The sequence below is a fragment of the Pseudopodoces humilis genome, chromosome 7, assembly GCF_049639895.1.
Source record: "Pseudopodoces humilis isolate 2021_Gansu_Grassland_sample_001 chromosome 7, ASM4963989v1, whole genome shotgun sequence".
Taxonomy (NCBI): Eukaryota; Metazoa; Chordata; class Aves; order Passeriformes; family Paridae; genus Pseudopodoces; species Pseudopodoces humilis.
The window spans coordinates 47709543-47725860 of NC_142206.1; the positions used below are offsets into that span (position 1 = coordinate 47709543).

At 42.0% G+C, this 16318-nt stretch overlaps 1 protein-coding gene across 2 annotated transcripts in view; it reads right to left on the bottom strand.

The window, feature by feature from the left end:
- Positions 1–458: 458 nt before the first annotated feature.
- Positions 459–16318, bottom strand: part of BTBD7 (BTB domain containing 7) — a 51373-nt gene continuing 35513 nt past the window's right edge. Inside the window, exons 5-12 of one of the 2 annotated variants that reach the window (XM_014249940.2) lie at positions 16230–16305; positions 13777–13937; positions 13319–13462; positions 12977–13090; positions 11286–11475; positions 8444–8622; positions 7367–7795; positions 459–5399 (exon numbers count right to left, since the gene is read on the bottom strand). In XM_014249940.2, the coding sequence (XP_014105415.1) occupies positions 4584–5399; positions 7367–7795; positions 8444–8622; positions 11286–11475; positions 12977–13090; positions 13319–13462; positions 13777–13937; positions 16230–16305 (2109 nt within the window). In that variant the 3' untranslated portion in view covers positions 459–4583. The remainder of the gene's footprint in view (positions 5400–7366; positions 7796–8443; positions 8623–11285; positions 11476–12976; positions 13091–13318; positions 13463–13776; positions 13938–16229; positions 16306–16318) is intronic. The other variant, XM_005520174.3, reaches the window with a different exon arrangement.

A 16318-nucleotide genomic window follows, 5' to 3' on the forward strand; every position in this document is an offset into this window, starting at 1 on the left:
TGAACAGTCAGCTGGAATAGTCGGCAGGGAAACTGCAGCCTGGGACTGCTGGCTACTGAACACATCTGTCAGCTGCTCCGATGAGAAAATGAACACACGCTTCCTTGCACCCAGCTCTGAGCAGCCCTATTTGCCTTTCACAAAGCATGGCCTCAGCCAGCTAGGCTCTAGCCAGAACTCAAAGAATTACTTTACTGAAACGCTTTTCATTTTTTATTAACTGCCTGAGCAGAGTGACTAACTTCAAATCCCTCTTTTACACTGGCTTGTATCATGTCTTTGGTGTTCATAGCATTATTGTGCACCTTTTTTCCCAAAAGCCTTTACACTCGGAGCGCGCCTCTCTGTATTGCTGGGCTCCTTCCCCCGGCCCAGCCACGGCAGGCTGGAGTGAGCAGGGCAGGGTGGTGGGTGCAGCCAGGCAGCAGCAGCTCAGGGGAAGCAGCCACACAACCACATTCTATACAAGCCATTTATTTGAAATGCCAACTATACGTAGGATAAAGTCAGTGTTACATGCTTCTCAGCAACAGTAGAAAAATAGAACCAGTGAAAACCTTTTTACAACTGTAATGGTACTCAAAAAAGAAATGTATTGTTTTACAATGCATCACACAAGACTAGAATTCAAGTTTGGAGGTACCTAAATAAAAATACTATTTTTTGTTTAAAAAAACACTATGTACAATTGAAGCGTAAACAAGTTTTACAAAGTACTGGTTATGCAGGTTGTAGAAAAAACACTTGCATAGGACATGAAGTCAGTTTAAGAAAATTTTCTGAGCCTTTAGCATTGAAGGCACTTGACTTTATACCAGTAACAACACAAGGACAAGAAACAAATCCTTAACACTGCCAAGGGCAGGGCTGCCTTCTGGCAGTACAGGTAATTACAGAAACCCCAAATGCGGTTTTACAGGTTTCCCTCTAAGCTGTTCCCTGCATCCAGCAGGGCTCAGCACCACCTCTACCATAGAAGCATAGAATTATGAGAACAGTGCCTCCAACAGCATTAGTGTTCTTTCAAAAAAAACCAAAAACAACCAAAACAAACCAAAAACCCACACGAAACACCCAACCCCCCCTAGGCCCCACCCCTTCCTGAACCCAAACTAAAGAAACCCCTAAAGACATACATTTGGGACATTTTGGGATCAAAACCCAAGGCTTACAAGTACAGGTGGCCACAGCCTTAATTTTCATACATGAAAATCCTTAAGAACAGGAAAATACAACATGAAACTGCCAATCAACACAGCAGTTACTAATACACAACTACAATAATTTCATGGAACAACAAAACATTTCAAAGGAAGAATGTGTTTTAGGAATTAAGTTATTCATCCATATATTAAGGAAAGGAGGAGTTGGGTTTGGGGCAAGGGGAATAAGACCTTTTTGCATGTTGCTCACTAAATGCAAGTCTGAGCTCTCTCTTTAACAGCATAAGGAGCATGAATCTCCCTCATTCAAAAAAAAAATTATGTTTATACCTGTATCCTCAAGCAAAATAGTCAATAATCTGTCATCTCCATCTAATTTATAGGAGGAAAAGGTGTCAATTTCCAGCCTAGTCAGAAAGTGCTTCATGTAAACAAGGAGCTTCTGCACCAAAGTTTCAGTAGACAGAGAACAAGGAGTAGCAGGTAGCACAGGTACGTGTGGTGTGTGAGATGTAGGATGAACACTGGCTTCTGAATAATGCTGTCATGAAAAATGGTCTCGCCCCTCTGCACATCCCAAGTAGGAAATCCTGCTCTGGAGTACAAAAATCAAGTTCCAGTAATTCAAGAAATCCTTCTTTTCCACTTCAAACCAGCTGCCATTAGCTGCCATCTTCTTCCCAATCCAAAATATGCAAGTGAAAACACAGATTGTCTACATGGCCTGATTGTCTTTGTGACCTCAGAAGGACTTGTCTTTTATTCTGCATCTATTTTTAAACTTTATTCATTCTTTTTTAATACTGCTCAGTTCCTGAGACTTCAGAAACAATTTTGTATTCTAAATTGCAGACATGTTCTCCCCAGAGGCATTTCTCACCAGCTTATTCCAAAGCCAAAGCATTTCATGATTTTACTCAAACCATAACCTCAAAACTTCTCATCTTCATCAGCCACATCCCCCATAAATTTCAAGCTTTCAAGTTCTACCTATAGATCTCAGTCCCACCTCTGCCCAAGTACACAGTGCCACATCAACCTATGATAATCAAAATAGTTATCCTGAAGTACATCTATCAGTTTTAGGCAAAAATATTGAGAATACAAAGTTTTCTGAGGACAGCTCAAATTTTTTAGTAGTTAAGCTGCCAACACACACATGATGAAAGTCCAAGGAGTATCAGGGTTCTCATGTGTGCTGAAAGTTACTGGTTCAAGTGAGCTGGTCTCATGCAGGTGAGGATGAGACCCTCGTGTGCTGTTAGAGCTGCACAGTCAGACAGCACTGTGCTCAAATCTTCTGAAGACACCCAACGAGCCTCAGCCCTGTAACCTGCAGCAGTGCCATCCCCCCCACTGACACCTTCCTGCATTTAACAATGCTCTACACCACAGTCCCATGCAAACCCCACAGATGGGTGATGAAGCCAGGACTACCCAGTGCCTTGACTGTGGGCAAAAAACAAGATAAGAAAAGCTGACAGAGGAAAAAAGTCTCCCCCACATCCACCAGACACACCACCTGCAGAGTTTAGGCAAGTTTCTGCTCCAATCCTACACCATGTTTTCCATGGCTGCATCTCAAAAGGAACACCTGCAGAACCATTATGGAAGCAGGTCTATAAATGTGTCTGCAGGAGACACAGGGTTTATTGGTTTGAAGACCCATATCTTCATTTATCCAGAAGCTATTTGGTAGTTTGGAAATGCAGTATTCAATATATTCCAGTAACACTTGTGTTGTTACCAGGCCCTTCATACTTTAATGAAACACATTAGGTAAGAATCTGCCATCAACTAAAACCAAAAGTTGCAGCAAGATTTCTGCTAAACAGTATTAAGCACTTTGAGCTGCAGGAAATAATTCAACCTAACCTTAAAGCAGTCCTTAGGTCACACCTGGAACTATAGTTTTCTGCTACAGGGAAACTCATTATAGAAACTGCATTTAACCACCTCCCCAAACAGGACTCTACCAGCAATCACTACTCTGCAGTGGCATCAGATCCCTATCCTGAATGTAATGAATTTGTTGTTAAAACTGCACAGTGAGTATTAAGGATGTACTTCATAACTGTAACCCTTCCCCTGGCGCTCTGCTGAACCCCGCCCCAGCAGCAGGAGCCAGCCCAGCCCAGCATCTGTCCCTCCTCACATCCTGTTAGCAGGGGAATCCCATTTCTGTGCTTTCAAAACGCAAATCGGACAATGGAGGTATAATTTAAGAGTGCCGAAGCTTCAGACAAGTGGTGATGCTGAAGCAGTGACTTGGATTCTGCTCACGGAACAGCTGCACCTGTGGGGCCAGCGCCACGGGAGGCCAGGTAAGGAACACTGAACGATGTCACTGAGAGTGAAGCCCTTTTGTAAGCACGGGCAGAGGAAACAAGGCCATGGGCTGTCACCCCGGCACCGGCGGGGAGGGGAACCCTCCCACGTGTTCAGGCAACAGCAAAGGTTCTGCGCCTCATCTTCCTGACGCTCCACAAGTTAGCAGGAATCCACTCATCTGGTCTTTGCTTACCCACGGATGAGCAGCTGGAAGAACAAGTAATTACTGTAATTTATTAGTATTTCTAGATTTATTTCTAAATGGGTAGATCAGCAATTCTGGTCTGTGTATCTGCTTCCAGGTGACCATGAAGTTCTCCATGGTCACATCTGACCATGTAAGTAAACAGACTCAAACTGTCCTATTCCAGTGAATTTCACAGGAATTTGGATTCCTAAATATCCCTCTGGATTCTTAAAATCCCAAATACAATTCTTGAAGTGGGTTTGTGATGTATATAAAGGTAAGACCAGCTGCCAGAACTTTTCAAACAAAATATTAAATTGGATTCTTGCCATAGTCATAAAAATCAGGAAGATTTCAATCTAAACAAACAAACAAAAAAATCCAACTAAAAAATGTAGGTTTTTTGATGTGCTGTTCTTTGGAATTCCTATAATTAAAAAATAAACGCATTGTTATTATCTCATAAGAAAATACATTTCATAATGTGCAACCCAATGCACATAGGGAATCAGCATGTGAAAGGGTAAATGCAAAAGTATGAAAATACAGTCCTTTAAATGTGACATTAAAGTTTAACATATTAGTACAAAACTAATACACTAAAATAGATGTACAGGTGCAAAAGGCTACCAGGTTGTAGAAAAAAGGTACCAGTTTCTGCTTTTTAAAAGGCTTAATTAAATCTGCTCAAAAAAAATTGCAACAAAATAAACCCAGAAGCAGCATTAAAACCAAACTGACAGCATGCTGTCTCTAATAAAGCAATGTATGTACAAAAGAAGTGAGCAAAGCTGAATTTTTCTGCTGGCATGACAGAATTTCTCTGACAGAAGTCAGGCCAAAAGTTGCAAGGAATGGGATGTTTACAACTCTTAGGCACAGAGAAATAGTGGAGGTTGCTTTCATAGGGCAGATTTTTTGTACAGGAAATCTGGTTTGTTTGGAGACCTCCTTCCTCTGCTTACTCCATCTTCCCTTTCCAAATCTGCATTTCTCTGTGCTCCATGTTCCAATGGCTCATCATCTGCCAGTCTCCTACCGGGTCTTTCTTCTGGCACGTCACAGCTGTACGCAGGGAGCGAAGGTCTGTTGGAGGTTAGCCCGTAGGTTAAATCCGTTTCCATTTTTGTTCTTCCCCTGACGTGAACAGGGCCATTCCCAGCATTTTCCTGGGTAGCCAGTGCCAAGTCCAGTCGCTGGGGAGGTTGTTCTAAGACATCGAGGTGTATTGGCTCGTTCTTTTGCCTGTGTTGATGCCCATCTTGCGAGAGCAGGTATTCCCTCCTAGAATCCTCTTGCTTTTTAGGCGATATCTGGGAAGGTAGATAGGCTGACTTTAAGCCACTTGGTGATGCCTTATTGTGGCTGTACAAATCTGGGCCAAAATAAATGCCTTGTGAAGGCAAAGGACTGTGCCTGTTGGGTGCTGGAGTAGAGGGTCTGCATGCAGCATTAGAGAAGTCATAGAAGTCAGGATATTCCTGCGGATTTTCTCGAGAATCTATTTTTTGCTCTATTGCATGTTTTTTCCGAGAAGTAGGCATGTGTCTGTTCTGAATACATGAAATGTGCTGGGGTGGGCCAGGTCCTACCTCTGTAACTGCCTGGCTTAGCTCCGTGTCCACCGTGAGCTCTGGTAATCTTCTGTCTTTCAAAGACATTGCTGACACACCCATTGCGATGTCTGGCATCAGTTCATTGAGCAAGGGCTGAGTACACTGGAAAAGAAAAGAAATTGGTCCGTGGAAACAAAGAGCTAAACACAAATTGTATTTAGGATGGTTTTTGTCATTCAAAATGGCATTTCCTTAATCTACTTTAGTCTTGCCAACTTCAGCACTAGACCTGCACTGTTTAAAGAACACATCTATCCACCAACTTCACCTTCCTGCTTCTTTTCTTCATGAAGCTGCTGTGTCACAATTACAGCTCCTCTTAAATGCATCTTGCCTTGAATATGCAGTAAAGGACACTGTACTGCTGAACTTCTTAAAGGCAGGCCTGCTTTAAGCCATTCACAATTATTAAACCAAACTGATACTTGGTGCAGAGCCTAACAAATGGTTTGTCACAGCACACAGTTCCAGTGCAGGGAAGCCACAACACACATGTGTCACCACTATAGACACAACCCTTCTGTCTGCATTCCCCATTTTAAAGCAAGTAAACTGCAGACACGTGTGTGCAGGACAGCCTCAGGGTTTGGGGGAGCATCAGTTACAGGGCTCACTAAATCCACAGAGTACATGGAAGCTGTTGCGTGGTATTCTTCTCACCTACCCCATGCTTGCCTCAGTGCAGAATTGCTCAAATTACAAGCCTTCCAGACAGAAGAGTGAAAATTTCTACTTACATTTGTAATTTCTCATGAAAGCAACTTTAGTAATCATTGATTAATAGCAACTCACAAATTGCAGAAAGGATACAGAAGAAAAATATCACCTATATTAAGCCTATGTTCCTCCTTTCATTACTTATGGACATGTTCTAGCAGAAATATTTCTGATACGAAAAAGGTTACTATGTAGTTTCCTTAGGGAAGTCAGTATTGATCAAAGGAGAGTAACATGCTATGAATCCTACCTTTGACCAAACAATGACACACATTTCTAATATGAAGTTATATATTTTATTCTAAAATAGAAAAACAAGCACAATATTTTTAGGACAATTCTCAATGGGAAGAAAATAAAATCCATTTTTCCAATCAGAAACTCAAGGATCAAATCTGCATCTAATGTGCCACAACTATGCACTGACAGTTTTTTCACTGCAGAAATAAATTACCAAATTTTTCATTCAGCACTTCCTGTATTTCACAAAGCTATGTCTTTACTGGATATCTTATAGCTCATTGTTTTTATTGCATCATATTGTAGTTCAGCAATGATAATGAGTGCTTTTAAAAACTAACAAACCCCTCTGGATCAGCAATTACCTATTTCTGCTTGTCAATTCCTTTTCAAATACTTCTCAGCTGTTTAGCTTTCATGCTCTTCACACATGTGTAAAGGCAACCTGTTTACTTCAGGCTACCTACCTGTGAATAGTCACAATATTCCCACTACTTCTATCTGTGAATTACAGTGTGCAGTCCACTACTGAAGTTGGCTCATGCTTTGTTTTAGTGTAGTGCAAACCACATTTGTCACACAAGGGGTGGCTGAGGTCACTCGGTCTGTTCAGCCTGGAGGAGACTGGGGGGAGACCCCACAGCAGTTACAGCTTTCTCTGAGGGGAAGAGGAGGGGCAGACATCGCTCTCACTCTTGTGACCAGTGACAGGACTCAGGCAATATCCTGAAGTTGTATCAGGGGAGGTTTAGAATGGATATTTAGAAAAAAGTTCTTTACCCAGAGGGTGGCTGGGCACTGGAACAGACTCTGTGAGTCCCTTCCAACTCAGGATATTCTGTGATTCTAAGATTTCAGAAGATTCCTGAGTGTCATTTGCCCCTTCAATAATGCTCCTGCCCTGGAATGCTCATTCTCCCAGGGATCTGGGCATGCCTTTGGCATACAGAATGCTGACAGAGAGTTTGGTAGAAAAACCACCTAACCAATGAAGATGCTCTTTTTATTTAACAAAGCCAGGTTACTTCATCATAAGAATTCTCTCCAGCTCCTTCGATGGGGTACTTTGAGCAGCCAGAAATAGGCAGAAGAGGAGAAATCAAAACACTTACTACTTGTTTCTCAGCTGCCATCACTGCTGCTGCTGCCGCCACCGTTTGCCGCCCCAGAGCGGCGGTGTTGGTGCAGTCGGGAGGCGCTGCCTTGACGCTGGGCAGGTAAACAGGTGGCACAGCTTTGGGGGCGGTGCGCGAGTGGAACAGCGAGTGGTTACACGGGTAAGAAAAGGAACGGGAGGGATGTTGACTTGGCACCCTTTGTTTCCAGCCCACTTTGAACTGGTTGTGAATAGGAGTTGCTGGTGGGTGGTATGGAGGTGGAGGAGGGGGCAATGGTGGATGGAAGGCCACTAAAGAGTCCAGTTCTGTAAACATGGTTTCTGCAGTGGGAGTGCTGTTGACGCGACATCGTCCAGACTGTCTCACTGTCAGCAGTGGGCTCTCATCCCCAAATCGCTCATCAGGAAAGAACTTGTGAGGATTCTGCAAAGGTAAAAAACCCAGCATGTAACAAGACAAAGTAGGAAACCATCTAGAAAAATCTCCTGAACTAACACTCTCAGAAACATGCTAATACTGTAACTGCCTAGCTGTGTTACATACAAGCTCACCAACACTCAAGGTGACAACAACTATCATGCAAAATAGATTAGGGTTTTTCCTAAAATAAGACAAGAAGCATCAGATTCACTGTAAGTTGACCAACAAATGCATTTCCTTTATCACTGGTGTATAAACAGAAGAGGGTTTTTCAGTTTCCCAGTCCTGACATGCAGTGTGCCAACCTACAGCAAAGTTACCACTTTTTCTCCTCTCTGTTTTAAGAATAAATAATAATCTAGGTTTCAAGTTATGGTTCTACTGTTCTCATCAACTCCCTCTTTAGCAGTTTTATTTTGTCCCCAAAATTTGTGTCAATAAGAGTCTCCTGAATGGCAATGACTCTTGAGAAAACTATACATTGCACTTATAGCTTTATAAAATCACATACATCAAATGCATCTGGTGTTTGCACCTGGACAGTCACACAGGCATTTCAAAGCACTGGTGCACCTGCATGTATACACAGCAAATACTCCTATTGCAGAGTACACAATCAAGTCCCTTCACAGTCTTACACATTCTTCATACCTGCAGGAGCTCAGCAGCAGCATCAGAAAGCCCAAATTCCCGCAGCACACGGATCTGGATCTCGTAACTGACGGTGGCGCCTTCCCCGCAGTTCAGAGCGTAGGCTCTCTGCACCTGCTCCGTGTGCCGCAGCTCCTGCAGCCGCTTGATCATCTCTTTCACAACCAGGAGACTGGGAACTGGAGGGATAACAGAGAATGGGTGGGCATAAGAGAGAGTCGTGTTTATAACTGTGAGACAGTAAAAGTTTGATTGCAATGGTTAGATTTATTCTGAAGGAAAAATCTAGCATCAGGCTGCCTTGGCTTTTTTTTTCTAAGAACCATTCTGCCAAGAACAGTTCAACTTACTCATGTTCCATGGAGCATCATTAAGCCACATGGGATAACACACATCATACAAATGATAAAAACATATCCACTTCTTCAGCTTCTGCTAGAATGAGCCACAAATAGAGCTTTCTTTGTAAATCCCTTATGATGCAGGAATTCCGTGATTTGAGATGGGGGCAGGATACCTTAAATAACAACTGAATGTTCCCTCATGGACTGCACAGGCCAAGAATTCATTGATTTTTTTGGCATACACTTCATACTGCTAATGCAGTTCTATAATCATAAGACCATAACACCAGTATGTAACTAGAGAAAGAGCATTTTACAAAAGTTACATGAACTGTAAGCCAATAAAAACCTGTTAAAATTAAGTTGTTTTATGCAGTCATATTGAAATAATTTTTAAAAAAAACATTCCAAAAGAAAGTCATGTATAATTTTGGGTATTTATCCTGTTGCAAAACCTTCTCATGCCACTTCTTACTGCTGTTTGATGATGAATATTTCTCTGTAGTGTTTCTTTCCTAAGGAAAATGTGCATATAAACAGAGAAGACAAATCCAGATCTCTGAGCATGTTAAGTCCTGGAGTCTGATCCTTTACCAGCTTTACAAGTGTTATGTATGACCATGACCAGATGTCCGTAATGAAAACTCATAACAATTAAACAGATCATACAGCAAGAACAGTGTGAAAAGACATTACAGAGAAGGAGAAAACCCAACACCACACAATTACAACTGGTCCCAATTTCACAAAGTTTACATTGGTGCATGAAGGAGAAGTATATGTAGTACAAAATATTTGCCCCTCAATGAAGTTCCTTTACTGAGAGGGGAGGGAAGGAACCCATTCTAACCAGTCTTCAAGTCTTGTGAATAAGTTTTCTATGCTACCCTCCACACACTTAAATGCTTCTAAAAATCCTGGCTTAGCAGTCAGATGTTTAGCTACAGCCAGCATTTTGCTAATACTTAAAGAAAAGGATCTAAAAGAAGCCTGAAACACTTATCCAAACTAGTAGGCATAAAAATTTTGTAAGGTTTTCAATAAAAAATACTGTCTTCTCAAACCTTGGTTTGTTTTGGTTTTTAATTTTTTTTTTACTATTATTCATGTGAAACACATGGAAGAGAGATTATGTATATAAAAAAATACAGTTCTCTCGGTTGAAAGATTTCTAATTCAGACTGAAACTGGAAAATGTGTAAAGAAACCCAACCACTTGCAGAACCTGGCCTCAAGTTAAAGGAGGCTTCAGCTGAACTCATTTTACGATAGTGCTGCAGAAAGAGCACTGAAGCACACTGCCAGCAGGTTTGTGCAAATACAGTCCTCAGGCAGTGGGCCCAAGGAGATGCCAGGAACAGACAGGGAACAGCCCTGCTGTGAAGCACCCCCTGTTCTGAGCCCTGCCCAAGGGCCACAGAGGCAATGCTGCCCAGCTCTCCCCGCAACAGTCCCTGTGCTCCATCTATGCTTCAGGATGGATTCCTGTACAAGTCAGAGTTTGGGACAGGCATTAACCTCCTCACATTAACTGGCCCTGTCTGCCCATTCTAGCAAAAGGGTATTGGGAAACCAATCAATTCTTTTGCTTAATTACAGAACTAAGCAAAGCAGACAGCTGCCAGGACACAATTCCTGTGCTCCAACTACTGGCAAGGCTCAGAGCTCCTATCTATGTTCAAATCAAAGGACTGGCAACAATTCCTACCTATTAAATTGTACAGAATCAAGATACAGGGGAGTTTCAGATCGGTCAAGATGCTTCATGCTTGCCAACAGAGCCAGTTTTTTTAAGAACCCGAGAACTTTGGCAAAACACTGAAGACCTCTGAGAATCTGTTGTCTTTCTTATTTGGAAATTAAGATTGAGCAATGTGTTATCAAAGTCCTATCTTATATGAAATACTTTATATTCAATTCATGCTAAGTATATTTACACTTTTCTGGAGAAGGAAGTCCAAGCACTATAGTGCACTGCTGAGATGCCACAGTTTTGCTGAGAGCTCCAAATTTCTAAACAAACAATTGATACTTTTATCAAATTTCAAAGCTGAAGTGGATTTGGTAAATTGAAGTCTATGTGTTTTGAGTGCCCACTTCCAGTACTTTTCTAGCATACTGAGTTCAGCTGATTTCCTTACAAGTTATGTTCTCTGGCTTTTGGTTTTTGAAAGAAATTTTCCAGACTCACAGATCTTACCTATATTGGACAACTGTCTGTAGAAAACTGAGAACCCTGTAGAAAATTCTGAGAATAGAGAGCCAGGCTCCAGCAAGTGTTCTACTGTGTTTAACCAGTCCAAGGGTTTTGGACTCTAACTAGTTACTCTGCCATCCAAAACCAGTTAATGTCTTTAGGATAGACCAAACCAAAAGGACTATTCCTGGTGGAGAACTGCCCTCCAAGGAAACACCGTAACTGACACTCACTGCCTGCAGGCCCAAATGCCCCCACAGTCCCAGGAGATCCTAGGCACAGGAAGCGATCAGCAGCTTACCTGGGATCTCGTTGGCTATAACTGAGGGAGGACTGGTCTGGTTAGTGCTGACTTGCTGGTGGGTGATCACGTGGCAGCACTGTGGCACTGCGTTGTTCACCATGTACAGTGTGTCGGGCACGTTGGACATTCGCACCATCCGCAGGCGCACCAGGTCCGTTTGCTCCACCATCATCTCATCCAGCACCGACTGCAACGACAGCCAGCAGAGCCTCATGAAGGCACTGCACACACCCCACTGCCTCTGCTCCAAGCACAGCCCCAGCAACACAAGTCCAGCCATGGCTACACCATTGTAACTTTGTCAGGTCACAAACAACATCTGGCTTTTCATCAGCATTTTCTATTCCATTTTCCAGTCATGACCACAGCTGAGTTTCAGAGCTAAGAGCAGGCAGAAGAATAGTTTGAGAAGGACACTTTGCTTACTTTTAACCTGTCAGATTAGAACTGACCTTCTCGAGGCCAGACCTTCTAGGTTTAAGAAAATTACTGCCTATGAGTCTCAACTTCCTGTGCCACGGAGTAGAAGGCACTAGCCTGAAAATGAAACATGTTTCTCTCAGACATCTTAAAGAACAGAAAAGGATTTATGCCTACCCTTTGAAGATTCTTACTTAAGATCAAATTAATTTACTTGAAAAATTGGGAGACTAGGAGGCAAGTAAAAAAAAAAAAAAAATCAAAAATCAATCATTCACAATTTTTTCATTTTACAGTAATTAAACTATCTATAGGAGGAGTAAAGTTACCAGAGACTACATATGAGAGTGCTCCCTCTAAGGTTAAAAAGCCTTAAAAAGCTTTAAAAATATTAACAGCATAATAGGAAACCAGTACTAACAAGTAGGAATTCTGACAGAGGTATGTATGGGGGCTGTTAGAATGTGCTTTTTACTTTGGATAAATACTAAAGCATTCCCATAGCATATACCTGAAAACTAAGAGTCAGAGCTTTTATCACGTTTTTGTTAGTTTTAGCAATCCAAGATACAAAGAGAACATTTTAACCAGCTGGTCTTTGCTATTTTAGTGCCACATGGTGCTCTCTAACTGACCTAAATGCAAAGTAGATTTATTTCTTACCTTCCCTCACAGAGTACATCAACAACATCTTATACCTTTAGAAAACATTTTCTCTCCTAGGCACAGGGCAAAAGCTCCAAATTCACCAGAGCAGATGTCAGAGCCTGTAATGATGTACACAGCTTCACTTAACCCTCTTGTTCTGTTGTCACCTGCCCTGTTGCGACTCACAAGCTCTCAACTCAAGTCAGAGCTACCTGAAGTGGTGACACTGGTCAGTGACACAAAGGATCCCAATCTGTCAAACAGAACGTGGCATATTCCTGCCCCACACAGCACCATCTCTACCCTGCCACCAAATATCACCACCAAAAAGCTACAAGATCTTCAGTTTGACAGTGCTCATGCAAGAAATTAAATAGGGAAGTGGCTGCCTGAGATGGAAACAAAGGACTTTATTCAAATTGAACACAGGATATTTATCCAATTTTGTGGAGGATCACAAGATTTTGGGTATGTTCTGAATCAAACAAGAAGATGAAATATCAGTCCTCTGCCAAGTGGAATAGCAGTTCCCCACCCAGCTCTGGTGGGAGCTGGGGAGCCTGAAAGAGCTGGCACCAAGGTTGCTGACTAGCTGCAGACTGGGACTCTCAGGCTCTCACCTTGCCATCCGCCTGCCGGGAGGGCTGCCGAGGAGCTGGGCCGGCAAACTGGCTGGAAACCAGGGAGGTTTCCCTCAGAACGCTGCTTTGTTTCCGGTGGAATTTCATCAAGATCTGTCTTGCAAACATTTCAATTTCGACAAAAAAAAATTTGTTGAAATTTTTCTGACCAGTTCTAGAGACTTGAGCCTGATGATCAATCTTGTAAGTCTTGTTAAATTGAAAATGTTAGTATTTAGGCCAGTACATGTAAAGAGACACAAACATCCCAAAATCTTTCCCTGTTTACAGAACCCCCTGATGACCCCCAATCTGTCAACAGTCAAGTGTTGCTGATATTACCTTAGCCTCCTCCACATATGGCGAGAACAGTCTTGGCCGCACATATATTCCAGCATTTTTTTGCCGCAGCCAGGCATTTGATTTTCCGCCTTCTGATGTTGGTAGCATGTCTGAAGGAGGAGTACTAATCAGGCCTCTCTTCATCTTTAAGAATCAAGAAAGAGTTTTATGTTTTTTTAAATATTAATATGGTAAAAGTTTTCAATAAATGCATTCTTTATACTGAATCCTTACACCACTGATTTTTCTTTAGCCTTTTGATAGATTTAAAGAACACAAAACCTAACCAGAAAAAGTGTTATACATCTATTACTCTCAGTGATAACATTTTAGAAGTTAATCCTTAAAATATATAAAACCAACATCCAGCAAAGCAAAAAGACTATCACAGCTGAACACTCTAACATGTGAAGTACAAAGAACGCAGAGATGGTATTTATATGAGACTACTGACTTACTGCATCACTCAGTACTTCACTATTCATGGGTAAGATGTGCTCAATGCGGACAAAAGGTAGAAGTGGAGACAGGATCTCCCTCAGCTCTTCAATGTCAAGATCTCTCCTCTTCACACCTCTTTTATTCACACTGTGAGCAGTACCACTGAGTAAATTAGGCTCTGTGGGAAGGAACAAGACATGGTAAGTTTTCATTAGAAATTTTAAAGAGGATAGAAGGAGTCACAGGGCTTATAGAAAGTTACAGTAAAGGAAGGAAAATTCTCATTCATCATTCATCAGTAGTGCTCATCAGTACTGTTCCACAAAACTAACAACCAAACATGGCACTTGGTGCTATTGTCTAGTTGACAGCTGACTGGATTTGTCAATGGATGGATTCCATGATTCTGGAGGCCTTCTCCAACCTAAATGGCTCTATGATTCTACCTCATGCCTTAAAATCTTATATGAAGCATCCACAGAGACAGGTTCAGTTTATACCAGCACAGGCCATTGGCACAGCTGCCAGTTTCAAAGTGTAAGCCAGGCAGAAAATACAAACATAGCATTTGTGATAAACATTTGGAAAACTCTATTAAGAATTATGCTATGAAAGCAGTTGTACCTCCCTGCTAGCAGTTCCCCCAAGGACTCTCTCCTGAAGCTCCTCTGCCTTTCCCCAGCAGTTTTCAAAGACACTTTCTACAAATTACGGTCTGAAGGGTCTTCAGGAATACATTATTCTCACTTCCTTGTGTAAGCCACCTCAGTAACATGGTGTCAAGCCCGTTCAAATTGCTCTCATGGTCACAGGACACCTATTTCTATCAGAAGTGGTATCTTCCTGGAGACAGCAAGATGACCATGCAGCCCACATGTGTATTTTAGGTATTGTGCCCAATCTCAATTTGACTGACTAGTTTCCATCTTTGAGGAAACCTGTCAAACATACCCACCCTCCCTCAGTACATGCAGCTCAAGTTCTGGCCACAGCTCATTACGTTCTCTAATGCTTTGTGGCATTTTAGCGACAGCATCGCACATTCAGAGCTGCAATATAAGGAGTGCCACTGAAGAATTTAGATGAAATTACCAGACTAAATCTGGCCCTAATCTGACAGAATTTGGCGTCACTACTTCTGCTTTTGCTTATTGTGTTATCTGATGATCCCAGATAAGAGATGTGAGCTGTTTACTTAATGTCAGAGCAAGAAGCTGTGCAGTGATCCCAAAGGAGCAGCTTCTGCCGCAGCCCAGGTCTGTTACTGTTTAACTGGCTCCATTATGTTCCAATGTGCCCTAGGACAAACACTTGGAAAATCCTGTTTTGGAAATAGGTTAATACTTAGTCAGGACACTAGAAGCATATCCTTTAACTAATTTTTTGTTGCATTTCATAAAACATGTCCATGACAAAGCAGTCGTATTGCAAGCAGTAACAGTGGATTTCAAAAGCACAGCCAGCCTTCCCAAGACAGTAGTTACACCAGTAGTGCTCTGTTTTTACTTAGGCAGGTTCTTCCCTTTTGCTCCTCTTCTGGCATTATGTGATTGACGCTTCTTAGTGCAGATGAACTACAGGATCCTTGCACCTGTTATTTGGGACATACGTGTTTAACCTACTTCCCATATCCAGCATGTGTAAGATTGCTCCTGAAGTTACCACTGTAGCACTAATGTGCATCTAGGCTCATAAAAATACATTTATATCTACTTTAGGGAAAACACTGGTGCCACTTGTTAGTTTGTTTCTCACTACCACAGATTCCTGTCAGAGACACACTCCAACTGCAGGGGAAGGCTGACACAGTAAACTAAGAGTAACACTACTATGAGAAGCCTGTATAACAAGATACTGAAGGGGTTTTTATTTCATGAATTGGTTACAAGAAAAATAATTCTGAGACAACAGGAAACCAACCAGACTTCAAAATCAGACAGTCATAGAGGTTGAAAGGACCTCTAAAAGTCTGGTGCAGTCACAAACAATGCCCTCTTCCCACACCTCCCCAGGGAAGGTTCAACACATTGCCCTTCCCTGCCTCCAGCTGAGATGTGATACCTCCAAGGACAGAGATCCCACAACTAATCTGGCCAACCAGTGCCAGTGTCTGACCATCTTCACAATTTCTTGTATTTCAGTTAATGCCTCATTGCCTCTCATCTTGTCCTGGATGCCAAGAGAAAAGCGCTGCTCTATTTTCTTAGCTTTCTGCCATTAGATATTTATAGACTCTGCTAAGATCCCCCCTAAGCCTTTTCTTCTTCAGACTAAACACTCCCATCTCCCTCAGAATGCTGTGTTCTCATTTTAGATAACAAAACCTTTAAAGAAAGCAAGAGCACTTGTTTTGACTATATTATGGACAAAGCAGATTGAATTTCCCTAAGTTACAAGCGACTCACAAAACAGAACTACCATAGATTTTGGTTTATTTGGTTTAGTACTGCATGGTTTAAAGTATCCTCACCTCGATCTGCTATCCTCTTCATCAACTGGTGTTCTCCCCATTTAATCAGATATTTAAGAATATCTTGTTCACTTGCCTGTAGAAAGAGG